Here is a 27,322-nt window from a genome sequence, read left to right on the forward strand (position 1 = left end):
GAATGTTTCCTAGCTGGAAGGGATCTATTCTGTGGGAATGTCTGGGTCAAGGCCTGAAGAGCAAACCATATCCTATGGCTCACACTCCAACTTCTCAAGTTTAAATACAGGCGGTTTCTATGCATGACTGCCAAGCCATTTCCAGTAAGTCTCACTGTCAGCTATAAAAATAACCACTGTGGAATCGGTGACAAGCTCATGATACAGTCCAGCAGTGCCACAGGAGGGCAACGGCATCTGTCCCTCTCAAGTGGAAAGTCCCCTGGCCAAACCTCTGAACTAAAGGTAACAGCTTGGTTTGGGACACGACTGCCATTATCCAAATGGTGACCAATCATAGACTTGGTCCATGGAGCCCCCTTCTCTCCCAAGACCTTCACATGATCACACAGAAAGTTAGTGTCAGGGCATGGCCTCCAGCCCCCCGTACCCACGCCAGCTTTCTTCAGGATGAGATTCCCATATGGGCTAATGCAGTTACTTATCTGATATAGTCAGAGCCACCTCTCAGCCCATTCCCGGGCAGTAGAACCAGAATATCAGCCTTGCTGTCAAAGCACGAAGCACTCACTATCACAGCAGCCATCACGTTGATAATAATAACCATCTGAGTCAGTAATAACAAAAACCACTACTACTGGCTGGAGGAGGGGGAAATGGGGAGTTGTTGGGTACAGAGTTTCAGTTTTGTAAGACAAAAAATTCTAGAGAGCTATTGCACAACAATATGAATATTCTTAACACAACTGAACTACACATTTAAAATGATTAAGATCTTAAATTTTATGTTATTTTAAACCACAATTAGTAATTTTAAAAAACTACCACTGTTCTCAGTACCTGACTTAATTGTTTAGAATATGCCAGGAACTCTGCTGTGGATCCACACAACAGTCCTAAGAAATAGATGTTATTATTTCCATTGTACGGGTGAGGAAGAATGACTCCAAGAGATGGAATGAGCTCCCCAAAGTCACCGATACCAAGGAGGGAGCTGGGTTTACACCCAGCCTATCTGACTCCAGGGCCTGCCCTTTCCAGCACACCCATAGCCTCTTCATAACTCCGGGACTTCTCCGGTCACCCTCGGGGGAGGAAAGCCCTTAGTCTCTAAACCCAGGATCTAGAACCAGAGAGGAATCGGGGTTCTGGTCCACCACAGTGTTCTCTTAGAACCAAGATCCCCATTTCCTTTAAAAAGTGTGTTTATGGTTCAACAACGGCTACATCTTGTGTTGGGTCTTTTTTTGGCTCTTGGAGTGGAAACTCTGCCCTTTGTCTTTAGTACAAAGAAACAATATTCATTGCAGACCACTATCTCTGAAGTCCTTCTGCTTCTGGTCCTCAGAGAGGACTCTCTGGCTTTAGTTGAAGGTTAATGTAGGAAAACCATTGGAAAGTCACAGATTTGTTCATTTATTAAACTAATATACAAGTTTTTAAAGTTTATATAAATATATAATTATATTGATGTATTATATATTATTGATATTGATATAATTTATATCATTGATATATTCTATTCTATTACTATATTTATTTAAACTAGCATTTCTCCCTTAGCTACCAAATGGTTATCAAGAGTGAACAAAATATTTTATTAATAAAATATATTTGACACATAACATTGCTTAAATTTAAGGTGTACATGTCAATTTGATACATTTATATATTGTATGTATACAGGATTTCCACTGTAGCGATAATTAGCATCTCTATCATGTTACATATTTGTCATTTCTTTTTAGTAGTTGGAATACTTAAGTTGCAGTCTCTTAGCAAGTTTGATGATTATAATATAATAGTGTTTATATGTGGACAAAATATGTTAAAGATGAGGCTAGCACGGATGACATCTATTCCATTTTCTTTCATGTTACCTGAAATCCTAAAATATAAGCCTTTCTAGAAACTTGAATAATAATCTTAAGGACTTTAAGAGCTTCACTGGTGGTCAGGTCCAACCTCCTTGGTCAAATGAGTAAACTGAGGCCCTGAGAGTTTAGGTAGTGCGCTCAAGGTCATGAGTCAGAGTGCGCACATAGCACAGCCACCAGAAAGCAAATCAAAGGGATATTTAAAGATCCACTAAACATAAACACAACTCGAACCATGCAAGCCCACATCACGTAATTTCTTTGGAATATGCTTGTGATAAGGATCACATTTCCATTTCCCTTTATATTTTTCCAACAACAGCTCATGATACAAATTGTACAGCTCCTGGTAACTTGGACTGGGGGAAATTTTGGAAAGAAAAAAAAAAGACCATGTTTCAAAGGAACCAGATCTGATAAGGGAGCAGAAATATTTACTCCATTATTTCAAGAGGCAGGTTCTTTGTTTCTCAGACACTTCCTGTTTTAAAAATAGCTTTCCACAACTGTTCCAGGACTTGAGTGTACTTTATGAAATTGACTTTGAAGATGTGATTTCGTTTACTTGGAGCAAGTCATAGATAATCAGTCATTCTTTTTCCAAAATGATGTTAAGACCAGGTATCCTGAGCCCTTGGGTTCTGGCCCAACTGCAGCTGAAGCTGGATCACTGGACCTTTCGTGGGTGGGGAGTCAGCTGCCACAGGTGGCAGCCAGGGATGTCACCTCCTAAGGGGACAAAGGCTTCCAACCATTAGGGCAGTAAGTCAATATTACAAAATCAAAAGTTGCCGCTCATCTGAAGATGTCACTGACAGAAAGAGGGTGTTACTTTTCATTTTGTTAGGTGTGATCACGGCACGGTGGTTATGGGGGAAGGTGCCACATTTCTTAACAACACGTACTTGAACGTGGATGGGTAAAATGACATCACGACCAAATTGTTTTAAGGCACATCTGCCAAAAGGAGGAAAGGAAGAAAGGGACCGATGAAGTGTAAAGTGGCAAAATCAAAATGACAGTTGATGCTGGGAGATGGGTGTGGGGATTTATTGCGCTGCTCTTCTTGCTACTATTATGTTTGGAGGTTTTCATAATACATTTTTTTTCAAACTAGATACTCTGTTTTTCAGGAAAGGGTGTGAGTGTTCTCTGCCAAGGAAGAGGCAGAATAGAGCCTGTGGGAGTGAGGATGGACTGGTGCATCTGAAGTTGATTGTGTACACAGCAGATGTGTGTACAGGCGTGTCTATGTGTATGTGTGGCTGGGGAAGGACACAAGATTTAAAACTGGCTCATAACCCTTTTTGGTGGGGGGCAGACTGGGAACCTCTAAGAATCAGATGAAAAAGTCATGGACAAAAACAAACAAGGAAAATACACAAACGTTGAAGCCCATCCCATTCCCCTGGGTAAGAACTATTTCAATTCATTGCATGGTCTTCAGTTCAATGTATGGTCTTCCATTTCTAAGACATAAAGAGCCTCTTTCTGGGTACATGGGTATGTCAAGAAGCAGCGGGCTACAAAGAAACAAAGCTTTTCTAAGACCAGGCAAATGCTGAGCCACCACCACTGGCTGGCTTTGAGGCTCTGGGCAAATAACTGCAGACTGGGCCTTGGTTTTCCCATCAGGAAAATGGGCTAACACCCCATCCTAACCTATGAAGTTGCTCTGAGGTTAGAACAAAATGATAGAAGTTGAATGGCTCTGAAAACTGTGAGGTTTTCATCAAATAGTGTTGGCCTCATGTTTAAGTACAGAGCTATAAACACCTTGGAGAGAGGTGATATGGTGCCATCCCTAAAGGGCCACAATGGTAGGGACAGGTGGCACAGAGCTTACAGATTTATTCTGGTGGTTCCTGCACGGGAGGCGGAAGCCTTAGGAATCACCTCCAGCCACATTCTGGAAGCTGCTTACTCTTCCAGAGAGGATTAGGAAGCCCATAAGCCTTGCACCAGGCCCTAGACCAGAGTCACTGCACTGGTCACTTCTCCTCAGCACTGTCAAGGTCATCAAAAGCAAGAAAGTCCCAGAAACTGTGTCAGCCCAGAGGTACCTAAGGAGACAGGATGACTAAATGTAACATGGGATACTGGGACAGAAAAAGGACACTTAGGAAAAACTGAGGAAATCTGAATAATGTATGGACTTTAGTTATAATAACGTCTCAATATTGGTTCCTTAGCTATAACAAATGTACCATACAAACATAAGAAGTTAAAATTAGGGGAAACTGTGAGGGCCTTTTGGGAACTCTGTAGTATCTTTGGGATTTTTCTGGAAATGGAAAAATTGGTTCTGAAAAGTAAAATTAAAGTGCAAAGCCAAGCAAATAAATAAATAGTTGTCCCTTGTTATCTACAGGGGATTAATTCTAGGACCTCCACAGATACCAAAAGCCCCGAATGCCCAAGTTCCTTATATAAAATGGTGTAGTGTTCACATGTAATCTATGTACATATTCCCGTATGCTTGAAGTCGGCTCTAGGCTACTTGTAATACCTAACACGATGCAGGTGGCAAGTAAATGGCTGTCACATTATTGCTTAGAGAATAATGACCGAAAGGCCTGTCCATGTTCAGTACAGACGCACAGGTGTAGTGACAGTGCATGTCAGCAACAGCGTAACATCCCCCCCAGTATATTCTACCCACTGTTGGCTGAATTCATGGATACAGGCTCCTCGGCCGTGGAGGGCTGACTGACCCTCAGAATGATTTCCTGGCTGGGATAAAGCACTGGAATCAGGCAGCTGAGAGCTACCATGCAGGGAGTTGGGTGTAGTCAATAGCCCTGTCCTAGCTCGAGAAGGAAGGGGACAAAGCAGAGACTGGAACCCACACACGCACAACACACCAAGAAGAAACTTTTCAAAAGGGCTTCCAGGATCTAACTCAGATGGGGCTGGGGCTGTGTGTGCCGCAGGATTTCCAGCGAAGGCCGATTCTGTAATATTCTGGGTCTATTCCTGGCGTTGGCATCTCGCCCCCTTCTTGCAGTTTTGGGGTTGAAGGTTTCTCTGGATAAAGGCTGTTCCAAGGCTGTGTTCAGGCCACTCAGATTCAAATCTTTATCTTCTTTACCTGAGAGAAGTTGGCCTAGGATGTCTTATCTGCCTGGGGACAGTGAAAAGTAAAACAGGACCAAGTCTGCAATGTCCTCAGCATGTCCTGAGGTCATCCAAACAGTTATGTCAAAGCTTCTGGAATGTTCTAGGGGGATTCAATTGTGTTCTAGTGGAAAGCTCTCCCAGTCTCCAGATTCCAAGCTCACAGTGTGAAGACTGTCCTGTGGCCTTGCCCCTCATGCAGATCAGTAAACTGTATGCAGGAATCTCTTCAAAGAGCTGTGAGGTGACAAAGGATTGACTCCTTGGGGGACAGGGCGACTGATGAAAACTTCAAACATTGGCTTTTTTTGTGGCCCTACAATCTACTCAAACAGGATCTGAACAGAAACACTCAACCCAGCTCTCCACATCACTGTGGGGCTGGTCTGCCTCTGTGACATCATGCGTGAACACTAATGCAAGGAAAACAATGTTTAAATAAAAGGGAAGAAGAGATTCTTGTGTTTTGTATTAAAATATTTTATATTAATCATTCAAACTTAATTTTTATACAACGAATGCATACATTGCCAGGTGTCTGTCTTAGGTCTCAGAGGCGACAGGGTGGATGTGCCCTGGCGCTGGTACTCAAAGCAGCTATGAGCAGAGTATGGAAGGCCTGGAGACGCTGCACACTCCCTCTGCTCGTTCCAGGCAGAGCACTGTCACTAGACAGGGATGTCACAGTGGAGAGGTGGTGACGGTAGCCTGTGCCTTTCCAGGCCTTTCTGCAGGGTGAGCCACATTTCCTCACCTGGGATGAGGCACCCAGAGCCTGAGGCCTTCTGACCAGCAAGTCCTTGACCTACAGTGGCTGTGACACGTCACAACATGAAACGGGGACTGCTGAGAGTGTGTGTGTGTGTATATACAGACTTCGGGTTTTTTTCCTTTTGAAGACCCGCCCCCATGGCACTCCTGCCCCTGCGAACGTGCTTGGTCGCCCTCGCCTAGGCGGCGGGCATGTCAGCCTTGCTAAGCGCGATGGCCAGCTCCAGGTCCTCCTGCTCCTGCCGCCGCAGCCTTGCCAGCCTCTCCTGCTCCGCCTTCTCACTTTCTCGCTTGGCCCATGCCAGCTGCTGCTCCTCATTGCCAAACTGCAAAGGAAAAACGAAGGTTGGGTTATATGGCCTAGAAGCTGCAGCCACCGGCTGGGGAGCGGGGGGCAGGGGGTATGGGGACAGGGGAGGAGACCCAGAAAAGGCCTGTCAAAGGTGGGCAGGGAGCAGGGAACTGCACGCAATGCTGGGATACAGGGGGATGGTGGTGGTGAAAAACTAGAAAAAGCCAAAAGCTTGACTCTTGGTTGGGGGTGGGGAGGGGACATGCACGCCCCAGCCCTGACACCCAGTCTGGAAGGGGTGGTCACATGCACAGAGAAGCAGGGCTGAGTCTGACCTTAACTGCCACCTCGGACCTCAGAGAAACTAGCCACCTATCCCTTGCAGGGAACTGAAGCAGGCAACACAACCCATGAGTGTGGGGACACGGATAGAACTCCAGCAATCCCCCAGGACTGAGTCTATGTTTCACGAGCATGGGAGAAGCCCCTGCTCAGCCTCCTCTGGGGTCAGTGGAGCGTCTCTAAAAGCATCCGGGGAACAGAGGCCAACTGAACCCCAAAGAGCTAGGATGGCGAGCCTGCAAAACCTGAGCCTTGATGGCAGGCTGCTGATGCTGGTGGGTGACAGGCGCTGGGACTGCAGAGTCTGGCTTGAACAGATCTCTGATTTCAAATGTGTAAAATGTCTGGGAGGCCAAAAGTGTGGAGACAACGGTCTTGAAATGTGGTATCTCTTCCCGCCCAGGCTCGCTCCAGCTCGCTTAGGATGGTGCCCCGGCATTTATGCTGCCATTCAGTCCACAAGGTTTTCATTGTTGGCATCCTCCGAAAGGTTCAGTTTAAAAAAAAATTTTTTTTTCAAATAAGGGAGAAAACAGTAATGATTCCAAGATGGGTGATTTCAAACCATTTGAGGTCCTTAGCTCTAAGGAAAGAAAAGAAGAGCCAGATCTCACATGCTCTCCTCCTGGCGTGGGTGCTTGGCTCCCCCAGAGTTCCCCACGAGGTCTCCAGTCACTCTGCTCCGTCTCCCAGTGAGAGGCCTCTGGCCCCGTGGGCCCTGACACACGAGCAAAGCTGTCGCCTGTTCCGGGCCTTGGCCTCCCTTAGACAGAATCTCTGTTCTCAGCACTGACTCTGCAAGCACTGGGTGACACCAGAGATAAAGAGGCAGCTGGCTCTCTGACAGACGCCCAAGGGCACAGACAGATAGATAATCCTAATCCAACACAGGCTCCTGTGGAGGTCCTTGGAGGTCCCACCAGGGTACTGGGAAAAGGAATTGTGACAGGAATTCACAGCTACTTCTATCACACACACACACACACACACACACACACACATACACGCACACACAGTCCGCACACTGAATCCAAATAACAACCCAGGAGGTGGGATACTGAGACAGATAGAAGCACCAAGGCTTGGGGAGGGGGAGGGGGCTGCGGAACCCAAGTCCTTAGCATCCTGGGGGGAAGGGGGCTGTCAGTTGTTGCTGCATGAAGAGTTTGGGTACAGGATGGTACCCAGGCCTCGAGGGTCCACCTGTGGCTCTGGGTATGGAGGGACCAAGCACCCAACCCTGGAGCTGCCAGAACAGAGGCTGGGGTGGGAGGGGCTAGACTGAGACAGGCTTGTAGGCCCCAGAAAGGAGCTGAGAGTTCCCCTTAGAAGCTCCTTGGGCCAGCAAGGGGGGTGATCGAACTGGCAGTTTGCAATGATTCATGGTTCGATGGCCAGTGTGGGAGTGAGACAGGGCCAGATGGTGCGGACCCAGGCAGGGGAGTGGGGAGGGGTGGATGGAGGAAGTCTAATTTAGAGCAGAGGTGTCCTGGAAGAAGAGGTGGGCAGCCCAGGAGGCCTCTCCCTACCTGGCTTCGGGAGTCGGCATGAAGTTCTGGAAGGAAAGGTTAAGTCTTTGTTTCTTAGAGAAACTGCCCATAAAAATGCGCAGGGGTTGAATGGGTCTCCCTGAAAATTGGTCCCCACCCCTTGTTTCCACTACTGGTCAGAGATAAGCCCCATCACCTCCTGCACTCTGTGGGGTATTTTCCAATACCTCAACAGGAGAAAAACAAGGAAAAAACAACAAATGCTGGTGGAAATGACTCCAGGGTGCTGCTGACAGTAGAGGACCCTGTCAGGGTCCACTGACAGGGACCCTGCCCTCTGCCTGCCCAAAGGAGAGGTGGGTGGGGGCTGACAAGTAATGACATGGGTTATCCGGATCAAAGCCTGGAACCAAGGCCTTGGTTCCCCACGGTCCCCACTCAGCCTGAGTTTCTCAGAGCTGCCTGCTCAAGGGTCTGCATTTTCAAATGAAACATGCTGATAGAAACATTCCAGAAGCCTTCTGAGTGAACTGGTTCAAGGACAGCTTAAGCCCCACTGTGAAGACTTGAATTAAGCATGTGGTGCACACACACTGGAGAAGCATCGTGGACTGTGATGTCCAAAAGAAAACTGGAGGGGGGGTTATCTCTGTGCCTCAGATCAGCTGACAATCCTTTCTAGGCCCTGGTGAAGACACCTGGACAAGGCAACTCTCTAGTTCTCTGACCTGGAGGTATCACATGATGGGCCAGAATTCGGGATGCCTGTGGCAGCTCTGATCTCTTTATCATTCTTGTGCCATCAAGAGGCTGAGACACAGTGGGGCATGAGGATGCTGCTGACCTCCAAGACTCCTGCCTGAGGAAGCCCGCTCAGGATGAATGCTAGACGGTTTTATTGATCAATCCATGATTTGGATAACTCCTCACATGAGGACAAGGTGTCATTCCTCAGTGGGGGCAGACATCTGCACCCTGAGAAATCTAACAGCACTGCTACCACATCACCGGAGGGGACACGTCTAGTTACTTGCCATTAACTCACTTATTCTGATGTTGAAATTGCATCCAACTCACTCCACAATGCAAAGCTTATCCCATCTGACATTTGCTCTGCTCTCAATGCAGACGTCCGGAAAAAAGAACTGTTTTGTTAATCTATAAATACAACTTCCTAATAAACACATTCACATGAGACAGAAGGCGGGTTTTTAAAGAAATCCTGGAGAGATTTCCCGTGCACAAGCACAAGTAACCCATTAATGGAAACTTAGGGCTTGAAAATTAGAGGGTTCTAGGTTGGCAGGGCTGGGGTGCCAAAGGGGGACCGTGTGCACCTGTGACATTGGTGCCCGAACTCCAAAATGGGCCAAGCTACCTTTGCACAGGTAATACCACATCTTGGCAGCACTCAGAACATCTGATCTGAAAGTCACACTGCCAGTCTGCTGGGCCATTAAACACCCTTGTGTTTATTCGAGGAGCTAAAATATACAAACCAGAGGAACCCCCTTTGGCCTTCTTTGAGTTAGCACAAATTAAGGTCCAGTGAACCCTGAAACCACTGGCTGATGGGCTGAACCCCCAGATGCCATGAAAATGCAAAGACATCCTGGGTCCCCAGAGAGGGACAGGTTTTGATGGTTTGGACTATGGTATGACCGAGGGGAACAAACTAAACCAGTTAGGTGTCCTGTCTCTCCTCCACCCCATCCCATCAGAGGGGGCCAAATCTCACTGATTTCCAGTGGAAAAACTGGGCATCTGAAGTGGGAAAGGTAATTTTAAACAGAAAAAACAGAGCTGCAAACTCAACTGGGTAGAATCAGATTTCCCGCCTGGAAATGAGGGTGATTAAATACTGGGAATGTTTTAAAATCAAAGTTAACAAGTGTTCTGGAATGACCAGAAGTGTTGAGCCAAATGATAGCTTAAAATCTTGGGTATTTTTTTTTTAATGTTTTCCAAAACTCAGTTTCCAGGAGGGGTGCAGGGGGGGCCACAGGAAATAGATCTATGCATTTCAGAAAGAGAACAGTCATTTCTTCAAATTGCCATTCAAATCCACTCACCCCTCTGCCCTGCCCAAAACAGAGTACCTGAGTCATGCATGAATGGCTCTATTTTTTTCATTAGCATTTAATATTTTTTCCACCGAAACAAACGCAGTGCTATTCAAGAAACTGTAGATAAAGAGGGTTTTGTTTCTGGCTTTTATTAACAATGTCTCCATTTGTACACATCCACAGTGTGCACAGGCTGTCAACAAAAACGAGCTAACTGCAGTTGTAAAATATTTACAGGTTGCCAAGAGCCAGGAACATAGCAGCGTATTGGGAGGCTTCAATAAGCCACAGGATAGCTGGGCACAAGGTGGATCTGAAATGAATCGGGCGTTCACGGGGCATGGATATGGATGGCAGAGCTTGTTTTAAGAAGGATATTCTAGGAGTCAAAGCATCTATAAATAATGCATGTCACACCTAACCAGGAAACAAGGTACTTGGCAAATCTGAACAAAGAAAACTTCTTTTAAAAACATGGGTGCACAACAGACAGTAAAACCGATTCTGGGAAGACAAACTCTGAAGCTCTCTGAGAACTAGATGTTTGGGTACTGATGAGGGTGCCAAAAACACCCTAAAGTGACAGCATTTTATAATCTGGAGTCTTTCTTCATACCAAGAAACAGCCAGAATTCTGAAAAGGCACTTGAATTTGCTTTTAAATGGCTTTTTGAGGGTTTGGGGGGGCAGCGGGGAGGTTGGCAAAAGGGCAGAACTTCAGAGTGGTTGTTCTAGGTTGGATTTCTCTTTTCATCAGAGCTGGTAACTGAAATAAGTTTTTGAAAAACCAAACTGCTCTTCCTTCATGCACCCCCCTGGTCCTTCGATTTGTACTTGCTGCATAAAATGCAGAGGTGGGACAGTCAGAACTCCTGCACAGAGACCTTTTGGGGACAGCAAGATCCTAATGTAACTTTTGCAATCTTATTTTAATACTTCGGAAGTGTCTGACATCTCAGCTTCCAAAAATCAATGAACACAACAGTCTCCAGGCGAGAGAAACAATACAGAGAGTCAACAGGGAGAGGGAAAGACAGATGGACAGATGCAGCCATCAGACTGGGCCACCATGCTGGAAGGACATGTGCCCTCATCACAGAGTATCCAAACCATAGCACTTTTTTTTTTATTGAGAAACATTTTTTTTCTTACAGAAAGCAGCAGTACAGAATAAATAACACAGGTAATGGCATGAGGTACCAGGAAACGTAAGCCAAAAAAATAGCCCCAAAGAAGCTGCAAGCGGAGGGGGAGGGGGTAGCAGGGAGACAGAGAACTCAACTTACAGAGGTGAAGTCTGCAAAGCCCAGGGAAGAGGCTTTAGAAGGCTTAGCTGAAGAGGAGGGAGCAAATGGATCTTTTCCACTAAACGGGTCCCCAAACCCCCTTTTATTTTGGAACGGGTCACTGCTGTCAGCCCCGAGTGGCTGGAATGGATCGGGGGAGTCAGGAAAGTCTGCAGAACCCAGCTGGCTTACAGGTGTACTTTTACCTGGAAAGTTCAGGAGACAGAAAAAAAAAAAGGAGAAAAAAAAGAAATACAAGTTACTGACCACAGACAGAACAGAGTCCATGAAATGGGGTTGCTGTGGGATGAATTGTGCGCCCCTCCCCAAACTCATGTTGAGATCCTCAACCCCAGGACCTCAGAATGTGGCTATATTTGGAGGACCTTTAAAGAGGTAATTAAGTTAAAATGAGGTCATTACATGGGCCGTAATCTGACTGGTGTCCTTATAAGAAGAGATCAGGACACAGATACATAGTGGGGAGACCATGTGAGGAGGGCACAGGAGAAGGAGGCAGTGCCAAGGAGAGAAGCCTCAGGAAAAACCAACCCTGCTGACACTTTGATCTCATACTTCCAGCCTCCAGAACTGTGAAACAATAAATGTCTGTGGTATTAGCTGCCCAGTCATGGCAGCCCCAGCAGACTCACTCAGGGGTAATAGGCCTGTGACTGCCTGTGCAGTATGGCTCAGAGCGGGAGTCTGCCCACACTGGTCCACCTGCTTTTCTAAGTCATGTTTTAATGGTCCACCAATGCCAATAAGCTGTGCCAGTTTGTTTATGGTCCTCTGTGCTGCTTTCATTCAAGGCAAGAGAGCTGCGCACTTGGGATGGAGAACGTAAGGCCTGCAAGGCTAAAAATATATTGATTATCTGGCCTTTACAAGAAAACTGCATCCCCCTGGCATGGAGATGTTTGGCTCTGATGCCTGGCAGGCAGTAAGCAAGCCATATGTGAGAATGAGGGATGCTCCAGACCCCTGGAAGTTGGAGCCAGGCCAGAGCAGCTCCACCGCCTGGAAGTAGGACCAGCTGAGCACCCCAAGAACCCTAAAAGGAAACTGAGGACTCCAACTGCAGCTCTCTGCTCTGCCAGCGGTACTCAGATAAATGTGGGTACCCTCTCCTTGGGCCACTCCACAGGCCCTCCCACCTAGTGTCTGCAGAGTTCCCTGTCCCAGTTCCCATCCAGTCTCCTCCAACCCTCTGCACCCCTTCCCCACTGCAGAGCAGCACCATGTGTGAGGATGGCAGGTGTCACCCCCAGGAGAGGACATGCAAAAGGTGCTCTTGTGGGGTGGCTGGCTCAGAGGCCCTAAAGCCCTGGAAGAGGTGCCTTGGGGAGAACACCAAACCTCAGGCAGTGGCACCATCCGAGGCTCAATCACAGATAGACACACATGTTCTCACACAAAACACACTTGGAGGGACGGGTATGTGTGTGTGTTCTGGAGCACCTGAGGCCACTTCTGTGCCAGTGTGAGCGAGGACACCAAAACCCATGGGCAGGGGTGCCCTGGGAGATAGCATCCAGAGGGATGGGGATGCAGGCTTGGGTCACACAGGGAACAAATGCTGACCTCATGGCCTGGCCAACCCGGTCTCCTCTCCATAGCCATTTCTACCGTCCTGACTGCCTAGCTAGTCTCTCTCACACCTTCCCTTTCCCCTTGGCTCACTTCTCCCCTGCAGCCACCCCACTGCCTTGGCCACCTTCCATGGTACTGACTTCTGTCCCGGTCTAGCCTCCAGCACACCTGAGGGTCCTCAAGGGTCGGCTACATGTGGGTGGTGGAGCTCAGCATACTGTAGGTACCAATAAATCCCGCCCTATCCCTGGTTCCAGCCAGCCCTCTGGGGGGTAACATGTGAGCCAGGCACCACCATACAGGTTCCATAGGACCCTCCCGAGGGACTCAAGGCCCTTTGAGGGAACTGCTCTAAAAAGCTAGGAGGGACTAAAGGACATCTAGCTTCCCTCCTTTGCAAGAAAGAGCAATATTCACTGGTGTATTCTTAGGCTAATTTTTTACCAAAAACTAAAATGATAGTGGACCAAATATCAGAATTCTAACATGGTGGGGGGAAAGTAAGAGTTGCTGGGGACAGGTTGAGAGCCCCAGGGTAGGGAACAGCCTCTGGTTCCGGCAGCAAGTCCCGGGGGCAGGTGCCTGACTTTTGGAGCACTCCTTGCAGGGTCTGGTCGGTCACAAAGGACAGAGTCTGAGCAGGATAAGGAGGTCAACTGACCCCAGCCAGAGATCCAAAAGTACATCTCCCCCTATTGTGATTTTTCTCTTTTTAATTAAGAACTTCCTCCCTCAGTTGTTTTTTCAAATTGCTTTTGTGGGGTGGGGTGTGGGGATGGGGGTTGTAAGACTCCAGCCTGCTGGGATTTGAAGCTGAGGTTTCTGACAAGCAAAGAGACGATGGGGAGATGAAAAGCATCATTCACATCAAGAATTGCTCATGCCTGGTTTTGCTGTTGCCGAAACCGTTGTTATTTAGAAATCATGACTGTGTTAATATGAAACCAGGGCACATCAACTGCTCTTGCTTTCAGAGGGGAGAAAAACAACAACGGTTTTTTCTCGGTTGTCTGTTTTTGTGCTTCAGCATGAGGCTGAATTATTATTGTACATGACACTTGCAAAATCGGGGGTGTTCCCAGTTCGGGTGACATTCTGCTTGTGACCAGAGGCTTTCTGAGGACACATGCCAGGACAGCCCTGAACCCAAACTTCCCTCTCTGCATCCCACTTATTTTTAGCAACTGCACTTTTAAAACATTCTGGGTCTAGTTCCTGCTTTTATGTAACCACTTCTGCTAACTCCTTACTCATTTTTCCGATTTTCTGAGGTGTAGCTTATCTCAAACGTGACAGAATAACTTTAATTTGCCTCCATGTCCCTGAGCAAATTCATTGCAGTTTAATGTCTTTTCATGGTTCCAGATACCACGAGAAAGGATCATGACTGAGGAATGTTTCAGAGAAGAGAACAAAAATCTTTCGAAAATTGGTACAAAAGCTATCCAGAATGATGCCTGGCACGCACAGTTTGGTGTCACATCCCTAGACTTCTGCCGAGGGAACCACCGACCAGAGTGTAGCAGAAGGAGGTGACCAAAGTAAAACGAAATAGAGACCCCCCCAGGGGGCTGCAGGCTGCTGACTTGGCACCCACAGTGATTCTCCAACACTAAGTTTTCACGAACAAGAGAAGGACACAAGATTGAAGAAAAGACAAAATAGGGCTTATTTCAAACCGCAGCAGTTTCAACAGTTACCCAAGCGGTGCACCGAAACCACACACAGGACTGCCTTTAGCAAAAACAATATGAACCCGATGGTTTACCACAGTGTGTGCTGTAAAAAAAATTTGGTGGCCGGCTCCACCCTGGTAGAAATGTCTTCAATTTTCCTATTTCTTAACTTCTCGAGGCCTGAGAGCCCCTGGGGCCAGGATTGGCCAAGTGGCCAGGACCACGGCAGTGGCTCCAGAATGAGCTGTTGGCAGCGAAGCTCCCAGTTCTGCTTTCCCAACATGCTTTTCAGGAAACCCTGGCCGGGAAGGGTCCCTGAGAGCCAGTGCATGGAAACACAACAGCACACAAATACACACCCCGCCCCCACCACCAAACTTCAAAAAACATGAGCACTGAGAAGTCTGAAAGAAGGTGGATTCTCTTGTTAGACATTCTTTACTTAGGAGAAGAACGATAGGCTTTGGATGATTTATGGTCTCAACATATCTGATTAATAAAAATATCAAAAATACACAAGTGTGAATGTTGTATTCATTCCAACTGGACACTTGCTGAGTTCTATTTATAAAATTCAGGGCTCCAGTTGGAAAATGCAGTTCTGTAGATGAGAGATAAATACAAAAACAACAGAACAAAATAAAATAAATAAAAAACAAAGGTTTGTGGTCAGTCAGCTGCCCCACCTCAGCTATTACCCTACACAACACAGGACGTTCTCACAACTGCGATTTATCCCAACATGGGACATCCACACAACTATCATTCACACTACACAACACAGGACACCACACAACTATCACTCATCCTACATAACCCGGGACTCCCACAAACTGTCACCCATCCTACAGGGGATCCTCCCGCAACTGTCACTCATCATACACAACATGGGACACCCACACAACCACCAGGCTTCGTAGAGTCACACCACACGGGAGAGCTGTGGCTGGGGAGGGGGCACTCCTCATTCCCTTGGCTCCACCCTTCCCACCCTCACATACAAGCAAAAACAGTTGAACTGCGGGGAGAGGGGAGAAAGAGAGAACCAGGCTGTCCAGAGCACGACCCTTCAAATTCATAATCACTTGGGAACTTTTTACTGAAAAAGACTGCTTTTCACCAACATGTATCCATGTTTCCTCTGGCTCCCACTATGGTGGGCAATGGAGGGCGCGGAAACACAGGACCTGAAGGTGAGGAGTCCTGCAGAAACAGCCCCGCGCTTGCTGCTGCACATATGAGGAGAAGGCGAGTGGCAGATCAAAGCCGTGCCAAGTAGCACAGCCCCGCAGATAAAATCTGAGGTCCCACCATCAGAGCATTGAGATTTTCCACTAAAAATATTTACCGAATTTTAAGAAAATCTGCTTAATGCATTGAAGAGAACAGGATGAGGTTTGGTTCTGAATTGTTGAGAAAAGCTGAACAAATATTTACTATTATCCACTGGGCTCCCCTACAACTGGTGTGTTTTCCACCCTCTGGGAGGTGTCTGGGGTGGTCAGAGGTCATGGAAATCTCACTGGGTGAGGAGCCTGGTGGATGTGGGGTCAACCAGCATCCGAAGGAAAAGAAGAAAAGGGGGGAAAGTAGCCACGCATTTTGGGTCCTCTAAATATAAGCACCTTTTGGAATGAGAAACACGTTTCAAGGTTTCCACAAAAGGCTACTATAACATTTATGAGAAACCTGACAGAGGATATATTAATTCTGTAGCAAAAATGGGGAGGGAGCTACATGATTCACAGATGAATCCCAACTCAGTCTTCACGACAGAAAGAATATAGACTGCAGGTCTCACAGTTCTGCTTTTTGAAAAATCACATTTGTTCTTTGATTTGCACCTTCGACACACTCTGCCGGTCTGCCCGCACCCGCACCCTTCAGGGGCTCAGGTGCCTTGGAGACACGGGGAGATGCTAGCTACACAGCAGCCAGGTGGCGGGGCCCTGGGTCTGCACCACAGGGGCCACTGCCTTTGTTCCTCCTTACAGAGGAGCGCTGATGCTGTCAAAATGCCACTTCTGCTCGGGCAGAGAGGTGCCGTGCCCACATTTAAGAAAATCACCAGGGTGCCACGCAGTGGGTCTGGAAGCGGTTAGAGGCATGTGTGCACTGAAGGGCCAAGTGCAGAGCCCATCAAGAGCTTCCTTCTGCTATGGGGGCAGCTCAGGAGTTGGGAGAGCCTGTAGCAAATGGGGAACCCCCCCACTCTCACTCTCTTTATGACCATCTCCCCCCAATCAATCACACATGTGCTGTTTTTCAATTGACAATGGTGGAGGGAGGAGGGTTGACTCAATGCTTTGAATGTGAGAAAAACAAGAAACGAGCAATCATGTTCACCCATCAAAAAAAGCAGGGGCAGCAGCACAGGGAGCACCTTCCTGGCCCCCTCACCTTGCTGTAGGTGGAACCAAAAACCTGACGGCTGGTGGAAGGTACACAAGGCTCCACGGTGGTTGGGGAGGGAGCCAGGGGCAGGGCAGTGGCTCCTGTCTGTTCACACCCACACTCAGATACAGGATGGGAGTTCAGGCTCTCTGCACCCTACCCCACAACCCCCGCAGGACCCCAGCTGGCTAAGCCAGCTGAGCCCTGACTTCTATGCTCCAAGACCCCAAGCCTGGGCATTTGCACCCCACTGAATAACAGATGACAACTGTATCACTCCACTCCCACTCAATCCAGCCTTCTGGGTGCAGGAGGGTGGGTGTGTGCTAAGATAGGCAAATGCTTCTATTTTCGAACTCAGCCGACTTTGAAGAACAGAAATTCACCCAAAGAATAACCCATCTCCAGGCATTTTACTTGTAAGAGGCCAAAAGGAAAATGACATTTTCCCTACTGCTGCCAGCTCTCAAGCACTTGTTCTCAGGGGTCACACCCAGCCTGGCACAGACCCTGCCAGTGTGCAGGAAAGGTGGGCTCCAATGGCTGGCTGGCAGTGCCGAAATTTTCCAGGCTTCTCGGGCTGGTGGTGAACCGCTTGTCCCATTCTAGAACTTCATATGTACCCACTGATTATCTCTTTGAAATCATCGTGGGAACGGAATTAAAGTAGTTAACTTCAAGGCTGAGGTGCTAACCACACGGCTCAACTGGAGAAGCCATTTTAAAAGTGGATCTTGTGTGATAAACATGAGGTCGAGACCCACATGGGTGAAGGATGACCACCCTGGTTTTGCCCCAGCCTAGCCTCTCAGAACACGGGAAGAACCAAGCACACAGCCGGTTGGCACTGGCCAGGAACCCAGGACTTCCTTCATGACCATGTCATGTATTGCAGCTCACCCAGGATGGTCAAGGTGACCACCAAGCAAGTGGGTTGGACAAGAATGGGTGGTAACCAGAAAACTGCCCCAGAGAAAGAATCTGCAGTCAGTCAATCTGTGTGGAGTCCACATGCAGGTTGTAGGAGGGACTCATGTTCTAGGGGGAAAAGGATTTTCTCCTTTTTTTTGAGAATCGTTTGAATCACCTAGGATGCAGGTTAAATGTATCTCGTTTGCCTGTGTTCATCAGAAGGATTATGGGAAAGGGAAAAGGGGCAAAAAGACCTCATAAGTGTGTACATGGCTTTATTCTGGGGGTGAAAAGGTCATTAGCAGTAATAAAAGGACAATTAAATTGTGGAGAGGTTAAAGGTGACTGGCTGGTTAGTGGTGAAGGCACACTAGCTGGTGTCACCCAGGCGCGCTGCAAGAACCGCAAAGCAGGGCTGCACTTGCAGGAAGTGGCAAGGGTGGGGCTGGGCACAGCGTCCCACTATCTGTCGCCGCGGAGCGGGAGGCCCAATCACTGACACCCACACAGCCATTTCCTGCACTTGAAAAAAATCTGTTTCTCCCTTTGCAAATCAACAACTTTTACCTAGAAACTCTTCAGCGGTGAGTTCTGACTGATCTCGATCTCTACCCGTTGCAGAAAATACGCACTGTTTACCTGGGGAGGTGTGTGCACGGACTCCAACTGACAGGTTTCGAAGGTGTTTGATTTGCATCTGCCTGGAAGAAACCAATTCTCTCGACCCCAAACAGACACCTGCTGGTTACTCAACATTATGATAGACCTTTCTAGAAAAGACTTCCAGGCATAGAGAATTCAGTGCCAAAGCCCTGTGAGTGCGCCAAAGGGTGACACAATGGTCCCCAAGGATGTACTTTCTGGCTGGGGTCAAGAAAGAATTGAGGATTTGGGGTTAAGAGCAGATGGCGAGCCATGGGCTGCTCTAGTCACATGAGTATGACACCAGAACTCTGCCGGGAAACCTCCGTTAGGCTCCCAGGTGGAGAGTGTCCCTCTCTATGACTGCACAGGCTGACATTTAAATACATGTATTTATCATATGTCAATTAACCCTCGATTGAGCTAAAAACAACAACACAATTACCCCAGAATGTGAACACTGCAGCCTCTAGTGCATGCAAAACATCATGTATAAGGCCCAAACGTGCATTTGGTCCTATACAAGCGGCAACCCTAAGCTTTGCCAGAGAGGCCCCTGGACCCCTCTTGTAGTTCAGCTAACCAAGCTCTGACTTTACTCAACTGTGAAGATTTCTGCTCAACTGCAGCCTGGTGGGGAGAAAAGATCCCTAATAAATCCTGTGAACATATGGCCCATCCCATCTTTTCCAGGGAAAGGAGCCTACAGAAGGGGGATCCTGTGTCCTGGTCCCACACCCTGGGATGGGGTGGGTGATGGCTGTCACACACGTCACATTATAGATGATCACTGTGCAGGCACTCTACCCACATGGGCACTTGCTAAGCCAGAGTTGGTCCTGTGTTCAAGCAGGAAAACTGAGTCACAGCAAGGTTAAGACACTTGCCCTGAGCCCCTCAGGGAGATGAGCAGCAGGGGCAGCAGGGCCAGAACATGAACCCAAACCCTCACTCCAACATCTGTCCAGAAACCAACCTGATCCAGCAGGCTCCGTGTCCTAATAGCACAGGCAGTTCGGCAGCCAAGGGTACAACATCAGATTCACCTGCCCTGGCTTCACATGTGGCGCCAATTCCAGGTGCAAAGACCTGACAGGTTCTAGAAACCTCTGGGCCCCCTGGGACAAGCAAGCCCCAGGTAGGAAAGTGGTAACCTCAGTCCCATGTCATGTGCAGGGTGGCAAGATCTTGGAAAAGCATGTTCTGTCACCTTGGTTTCTGTGAGTGCAGGTATGAAGTTGTGTATTTAGTTTGTAAGAAAAACCACTATCACTGGGCAGTCTAAATTGTCCACTATGCCTGTGCCCACAGGACTGCAGCTCAACCACCAGGACCACAGGGCCTCCAGGAGCAGGGTGCCCACCTTACCTCCTCCCCACTAAGCCATGCTGGGATCGCCTCTCTGCCACGTGACAGGAAGGCCCTTGAGTGTGATCACACAGTGCTCACAGGTGAAGGTGGCCTCCTCCTCATGATGGCCATATGGCCTCTCCAAGCAGGAAAAAGCCAGGTCAAGGAGAAGAGCAGAAAAGCACATTCCATTTCCTCACTTTCAACCTGTTGAATTCTATATTTTCTTAAAAAAACAAAACAAACAAACAAAAAAAAAACCCCAACACTCAGATATACTCTTGGCTACCTCCCATCCTAAGCAGTCAAGAGAACAAGAGGCATGCCTGGTGTTCTCATATGAATGCTTTGAGCAGAACTTCCTCCTTCACTCATCTGCTGACCTGTCCTACTAATAACCAGGTAACTCCCAGGTTGCTCCTGGTTTAAGTGCCCTGCTCCATGCAATGTGGACAGGGACAAGAGGGGGCACTGTGTATTTTGGGACTTAATTCTCTCAACTAGAGAAGCAGGGTGGGGCAGATACCTTCCTCTGCATCCCCAAATTGCCAAATGCTTGCCCCCAAATGCAACTCATAAAACAAAGTCAACTGCTGGATGGATGTTGAGCGTGAATGCGTCACACAGCTTACAGTTTTTACGGCTAGTGTTAAAGGTTAGTATGAAATCACAGCAAAATGCCACTGGAAGTGCTCAAACAACAACCACCACACAATAGGTACCTACCACCCAGTAGCGTATATAGCACACAGCTTTTCTGCTCAGCCATCGCTTCTAGGTAAGAGAATCAGACGAGACATTAAGGCCTCTACAAGGATATGTCATAGCCGGTCACAGATTAAACACTGCACAAGCACTGACAGTTTTCCAGAGCATTCTGAATCTCACAGTGTGATTCTCATTATGGCTGTCTATGGGGGTGGGAGGCCCAAGTAGGGGTAGGTCACCATGTTCAGGGCTGGCCCTGCTGCCACCTCGATGCATGATTTTAGGTGGCCCATGTGACCTGTCTCACTTCCCTTTCCTCTTATGGTAAATAAAGGGCATCACAATGCCTGTCCTGACTCGCTTGCGGGTCTTGCTAGGTCTGGAGAGGTAATCGTCATGTGAGTGTTTCTTAAAGGTCTGTTGATGTGAACAGGATATCTGGGGCATCTTACAGACCAAGGCAGAGCACGGGTGTGACAGCCCAAAGCCACAAACAAAGGCAGCCTAAGACCCCATGATACAGGCCCAAACCTCCCAAGGTGTGGACAGCTCTCTAAAAAGTCTGAGCTCTGAAACCAGCTCCAAGGAAGTCATCAAGGCCTCTGGTCTCAAAGGCCATGGCATACTGAAAAAAGAAGCCAAAATGGGGTAGGTAGGCTCAAAGACAGAAACCTGAGGGAGGGGACAGCAAGGGCAAGCTCAAAGCAGAGCCAACAATGATTCAGGGAAGGAGAAGAGGCTGGGGTTAGAGACTCCAAGGAACCTTGAGAATGAAGCTGTGCATTTCCCAGCAGGTGAGGGGAGCAGTTCTTCCCCGAGGCTCAACAACTGCTGCACTGCTCTGCGGGGGTGTGCATGTACATTCACATAAGAGGGTGTGCACCTGTGCAGTACGCAGGCAGGTGCATGCGAGCACTGTGAGAATGTGCATGTACGAGGGTGGATGCATGTGAATATGTGCACATGTGTGCACGAACACATGCCTACCTGTGTGTGCAGTATGTGAACACATGTACACATGTGTATAAGTATGTGCCTGCATGTAGAGGGGTGTGCGCGTGTATGTGTGCACCCATGCTCTGACTTCCATCTTTCAGGAGGGATGAGGAGACTCGATGCTATTCTATCAGGAGACTGTCAAGGGTCCCCTAAGAGCCGCTGCCTCTAAGATACACACAGCCTCTTAGAGATAGAAGGGAATTCCTGTTGTTTTTGCTTTTCTCCCCCGTTTTATGGTAAATGCCTTTGATGTGTGGCTGACAGAAGTGATCTCTCTATATATCTGTTTCTGCTCACAGCAAATCTGTTATAAATCTGCCCAGCCCATGGTCAGACTTTTTCTCATGTCTCATATGTAAGGAGGGCAAACTGGGCTCTGCACACAGGGTGCCCATCCTCCTGAGAGAAAGCCCTGGCCCTGGTGACAGGAGAGGAAAGGCAGTGTTTTTAAAAATAACTCCTTCTCTGTTTGTCACTACTGACAAGTGTATCTCATGTAGGAAGACTGGCCTGCCTTGGACCAATGACCATTTCTAACTACAGACTCAAGGACCTGCAATGATGACACAAAGTGGAGCTCCTTGGGCAGACTAAAGGGAAGGAGCAGGCTCAGGAGGGAAGGAGAAGGAACAGAAGGCAGGACTGAGGGAGCACCCACAGTCCAGAGACAGTGTGAGTGAGACTTTGCCTGGAGACCAGTGAATGAAAGACATGTGTTAGCCAGGGTGCTAAGAACAAAGGAAGTGGGATGAGTAAAGGAACTGGGAAATGGCAATGAGTCCCTCTGCTGCTTTTAAATCTGGTACCTGGACTGTGGGCCTATCACTATCACACAGAGACCCCACACATGGCTTAAAAGTCTCCAGAATCCTCAGAGGGAAAAAGGGCCAAGGCTGAGCAAAATTATATTGCCAGCCACAGACAGGCAAGGTGGGGTCTGCAGGAAGCCCCTTGCTGGGAGTCATCTACTGAGATGTGGCGTGGGAGTGGGGGAGCACCCTGCTTTCTCTCATATCAATCGCAGCCAAGGAAGATCTCCACTCCTGACACTCCACCCCGAGTCCTTAACCAGTCTGGAAATACTGGATTGAGGGGGCAGGCTCAGCTGCTGTCCCCACTCCTGGACTACACTGAGCCAACTTGAGAAAAGCTCAGTGGGGTGGGCAGGCCAGAGGGACCGCAGAGCCCTCACCACATGCTCAGCCAGGGGCTATGTGGCATATCTCCTTGCATTGAGGAAGGCACTATGCCCTGCGCCTTTGGGAGACCATCTGGGGCCCAGAACAGAATCTGGCCCACAGGATGAGGCGGGAGGAGTACTCCAGGCACACAACATGAGTGGACCGAGGCAACTGGGTAGAAAGGAAATCCTCTTGTTCTGAGTACAGACCTCACAGCAAAGCTCTATTCTGGGCTGGTGAACGAATGGGCCATCAGTCCCCCACCATCCTGTGACAGTGGGTGGGTGGGTGGCGGTGAGAGAAGAAAGTGTACTGACCACTGGGCGGTTTAGGCCGTGGAGGAGCAGGTTTCTTCGGAGGCAGAGCGGGAGTGTCCTGTTTACTTTTAAAGGGGTCATCGGAGAATCCTGCCCCTCCAAAGGAGGAGGTGAAAGGACCAGAAGGTGGGGGCTGTAAGAGAGGACACGAAAGAGAGGCAAAAATAACTGTTAACACGGAGCAACAGATGTTCACCAAGCCAGCACTCAAGTACCAAGAGCGTGGTGAGGCTCCCACCCTCTGAGATGTGCAACTCAAACCCCACTAGGACTGGGGTCTCTTACAAGCCCCCACTTTCCTTCACCCTGAATAGCCAGGGTCTCCTGGTATATTGTGAGGAACAAGCTGAGAAGAACACAGAGCAGGTGAGAGCAGCCCTGTGTCCTGATGGGCTTATGTCATGGGAGTGTGCTCCCTGCCACACACATTTTTCTGCCTGCAGAGGAACATCTCTTCTGACTCCAGGGTCCCCTGGGCCTCCTGCTCATGCTTCAGAGATGTGTCTCACTTTCACCTCCTTCATTCAGTGACAGGCAGCTCCAGGCAAGGGTCAGAACCATACCACCAGACCTTCTTTGTGTCCTCAGGGGCGGTTGCCCACCTAGTGACTCAGGTCGGAGCCCACCCTTGAATACCTGGCCAATCCCTACCCCTGTCAGCAGGGCCAAGATTACCTCTGTGGGGCTCTTATCACCTCTGGCCCAGACCCTTCCCCAGCCCTGCTCCCACCAGCAAAGCATCCCACCCTCTCAAACCCAAACTGGACCCCATTTCCCCTGCAAAATACATATGCATGGAAGATGAGTGGGTGGGTGAGTGGGAAGATGGTAGGTAGAGATGACAGGTAGGTAGATGTAAATCAAGATGACAAGTAGGTAGATGGTAGGTAGAAATAACAGGTAGGTGAGTAAGTAGGTAGAGATGACAAGTAGGCAGGTAGATGGTAGGTAAAGATGACAGGCAGGTGGATAGGCAGGTAGGTGGTAGGGAGAGATGATACGTCGGTGAGTAGGTAGGTAGATAAGTAGAGATAACAGGTAGATGGGTAGGCAGGTAGCACTATATATCCCTGTTGCCCATAGGTACTCTTTATCACACCCCCACTGCCTAATTCTTTGGCCTCATCCCTGCTGACTCCCCCCATCCCCTCCTAAGACTCCCTGGTACCTGGAACCCCTTGGGGCCCCATCTCTGGTCCCCTGTGCACACAGGGTCTCCAGCTGGGGAGCTCAGCCTGCCCTGTCCACCAGGGCCCCTCTACTTCCTCAGAGACTGGCTGGACCGCACTGCTGCCCCCAGAGCTCTTTCTGACACCCCTTCCTGCCAGCTGTGCCTGCAGATGTCCCATAGGATTTGCATCACCACACCACACTAACAGGTTTCCAGCCCCATCCCACCTAACTGGGTGTCTTAGAGGGCAAGCTCAAGTTCCCCTACTCTCCTCTGTGTCTGCTGTGAGCGACCACCGGTGATGGGGCAGATGCCTGCTGGCCAAGCCTATAGCAGCAGTGACTATCCATGTGCACCCCTACCTCGAGTACCAGCACAGCGCCGGGCACAACACACCTCCACTAACAGTTGGATGAGCCACAAGCAGGCTGGCTCATCTCACACGATGGGTATCCCAAGGAGAGAAAATCGCTTTCTATGGGGGTGAGGGACCACTTTTACTGAAATAAAAAATAACTAGAAAAAAGGAGCAAGAAGATAACATAGCTACTGTTTGGCTTTCCACAGTTTCAGTTATCCCTGGTCAACTGCAGTCTGAAAATATTAAGTGAAAAATTCCAGAAATAAACAATTCTTAAGTTTTAAATTGTGCACCTTTTTAAGTAGTGTGAATCATCTCTTTGTCTAGCATCTCCATGCTGTAGATGCTCTCTGCCCATTAGTCACTTAGTAGCCATCTTGGTGATCAGATCAGTCGTTGCTGTATTGTGTTCTTATGCTCAAGTCAACTTTATTTTACTTAATAATGGCCCAAAAGCACAAGAGTAGTGATGCTGGCAATTCAGATGTGACAAAAAGCAGCTGTAAAATGCTTCCTTTAAGTGAAAAGGTATGCATGTATAGGAATAAATATAGGATCTACAGGGTTCAGTACTATCCATGGTTTCAGGCATCCACTGGGGGTCTTGGAAAGTATCATCCATGGTAAGGGGGGATTACTATAGTAGAAACAAAAGAAATTAGTAGAAATGGGGAAAAACACTAACATGTTTCTCAAAGAGCAAAGACAAGGAAACGTGGGGCAGGGTGGGGTGGGCTACACATAGCAGGAGATGGAGGGAGGGCAATGAAGGGTACTTTTAATTCTTCCCCCAGTGGGACAAGCCTAAGGATAGAAAGCAAAGCAGGAACACAAAGTACATTGGTGGGACTTTCTCAGATAAGTTGGACCCAACAAATCACTGGAGAAGTAGGGAGAAGGGCATGCCTCCGTCACCAGAATAGTGCTGTGCGGCTGCCCCTCTCCTTGAGGATCCAAACACAGGGACAGGGACTCAGCCTCCTCTGTCTCTGGTATCTAGTCATAAACATTAGTCTCAGGTAGGGGAGAGGCAGCTAGCTCACAGGGAGAGGGGTCCGGAAAGGGTTCTGCACACTCAGCTGACCCTGCTGATTCCAACCCCCAGCACTCTGATGCCACCTGCATAGGTAATCTCACCATATCTTCCCAAAGACCTTGGCAGGGAGTCCTACTGTCACCACTTCCATTTTATACATAGGGAAATAGGCACAGAGAGAAGATGCAGCCTGCTAGCCACATAGCACCTCAATGGAGTTGGGGTGGGAACCCATGACATCTGCCTCCTGAGCCAGGGTTCTTGGGCCCTGCCCTAGGCTCTGGCAGCCTGTCTCCCCGTAGTAGGTCTCAGGCCACATTCTGGGCAGAGCATTCCTGTCCTCAGGCCTGTGAAGGAGACACATGTGGATGTAGGCAAGAGGCAGAGCAGGCCAAGGGGTCAGTGGGTAGAAGTCCCCACAGAAGATGGTCATCTGCAACTCCCCCCAACTCATTTTCTGCTAAGATCACCCTCGTTCCAAGTGAGCTGGGCTGCCATAGCTGTGGCAGGGCAAGGAGGTGCCTTTCTCCACAGTTGCTGCTCCCTTCCCCCAGGCTCCACGGTCACTTGTTCTTTTAGATACAAAAGTCAAGGAGCCTCTTAGCAAAACCTGCCACTAAAGCTTCCGCAACATCAGTCCCCTCATCTGTGAAGCTGACAATGACAAGTCCTAGCTCATAAAGCTACGGCCAGAACATAAGGTCATGTATAAGTTGATCCAACTGGCTCCAGGCAAAGTCAGCACAAACACAGCGAAGTTATTATCATGTCAAAGATGTGGATGTGATTAGAATTCTTTTAGACATCACAAGAATCTGCAAAAACTCCATCAGCTCCTGACACTTTATGTCTGCTGTTCCCTGCCATCTGCAAAGTCTTTCCTGGGGGGAGGAAGCATGAGAACTGGGGTACAGTATCAACCTGAAGCTTAGCTTTGTAATGGGTGATTTTAGGGTTTGTTGTCTGGGAAAGAATGGGGTGGGGGGAAAAGAGATGGAGAGGTAGGGAACATTGGTACTTCTTTCTCTGCTGTTCATAGAACACGCCCCGGGCCTGGGGCTCACACAATGTCACCTCAATCTGAGATAGACAGGCAGGAATTAAAACCATTTTCCTAGCAGAGAGGCAGCATGACGGGCCCTGAGGCCCCCATGTGGACCTCAGTCCTGGTCCTGAGTACTGGCAATTACCAGCTCTGGGGACAGGGAGCAAAGGGACACCAGAGCCCTCTGAATACCCCCCAAGTCCCTGGGTACAGAGCCCCCTTGTCCAACCGACCCTTGTGCTACAATAACTCTCCCAGCAGGCTGCATACACTCCACTCTCTCTTCTATTTAAATAGACTGAGCTGAGCAGCTTGCTTCCATGCGAAAGAGTTCCAACCGTAAATGCCTGGTATGCCACACCAGTGAATTATATCACTTCTAACACCAAAACGTCTGTCATTTCCAAATCCCAATTTCCACAACTTCAAGTTTCCCAAGAAGCTTCCTTTGGAACCCAACTTGTTCCTCCTCAGGCTATGACTTCAGGGAAAGTCGCTATTTTTGGAAGGGTTTCAGTAAAGTCGGTAGGGGCTCTCTGGGCTGGCCCAGAGTGAAGCGTTCTCAAAAAAACAAAAAAAACACACACACACAGAAAAGCTACTATGAAAAAAGCAGCTCTAAAACAAATGTGTTTTGTGTTTAAAAAAAAAAAAAAAAGCCCTAAATAGAAATGTCTAGCTTTAAAAAAGAAAAAC

General features: G+C 48.5%; 1 protein-coding gene across 9 annotated transcripts in view; it reads right to left on the reverse strand.

The window, feature by feature from the left end:
- Nucleotides 1-4,591: 4,591 nt before the first annotated feature.
- Nucleotides 4,592-27,322, reverse strand: part of EPS15L1 (epidermal growth factor receptor pathway substrate 15 like 1) — a 96,365-nt gene continuing 73,634 nt past the window's right edge. For 2 of the 9 annotated variants that reach the window (XM_087816786.1, XM_016209370.2), the window contains exons 21-23: nt 23,014-23,146; nt 11,242-11,447; nt 4,592-6,091 (exon numbers count right to left, since the gene is read on the reverse strand). In XM_087816786.1, the coding sequence (XP_087672912.1) occupies nt 5,945-6,091; nt 11,242-11,447; nt 23,014-23,146 (486 nt within the window). In that variant the 3' untranslated portion in view covers nt 4,592-5,944. Of the gene's footprint in view, nt 6,092-11,241; nt 11,448-23,013; nt 23,147-27,322 lie in introns of those variants that run through there. The other 7 variants (XM_087816791.1, XM_087816790.1, XM_087816784.1 and 4 more) reach the window with 6 other exon arrangements.

This window comes from Miniopterus natalensis, chromosome 4, assembly GCF_054644295.1.
Source record: "Miniopterus natalensis isolate mMinNat1 chromosome 4, mMinNat1.hap1, whole genome shotgun sequence".
NCBI classification, from domain to species: domain Eukaryota; kingdom Metazoa; phylum Chordata; class Mammalia; order Chiroptera; family Miniopteridae; genus Miniopterus; species Miniopterus natalensis.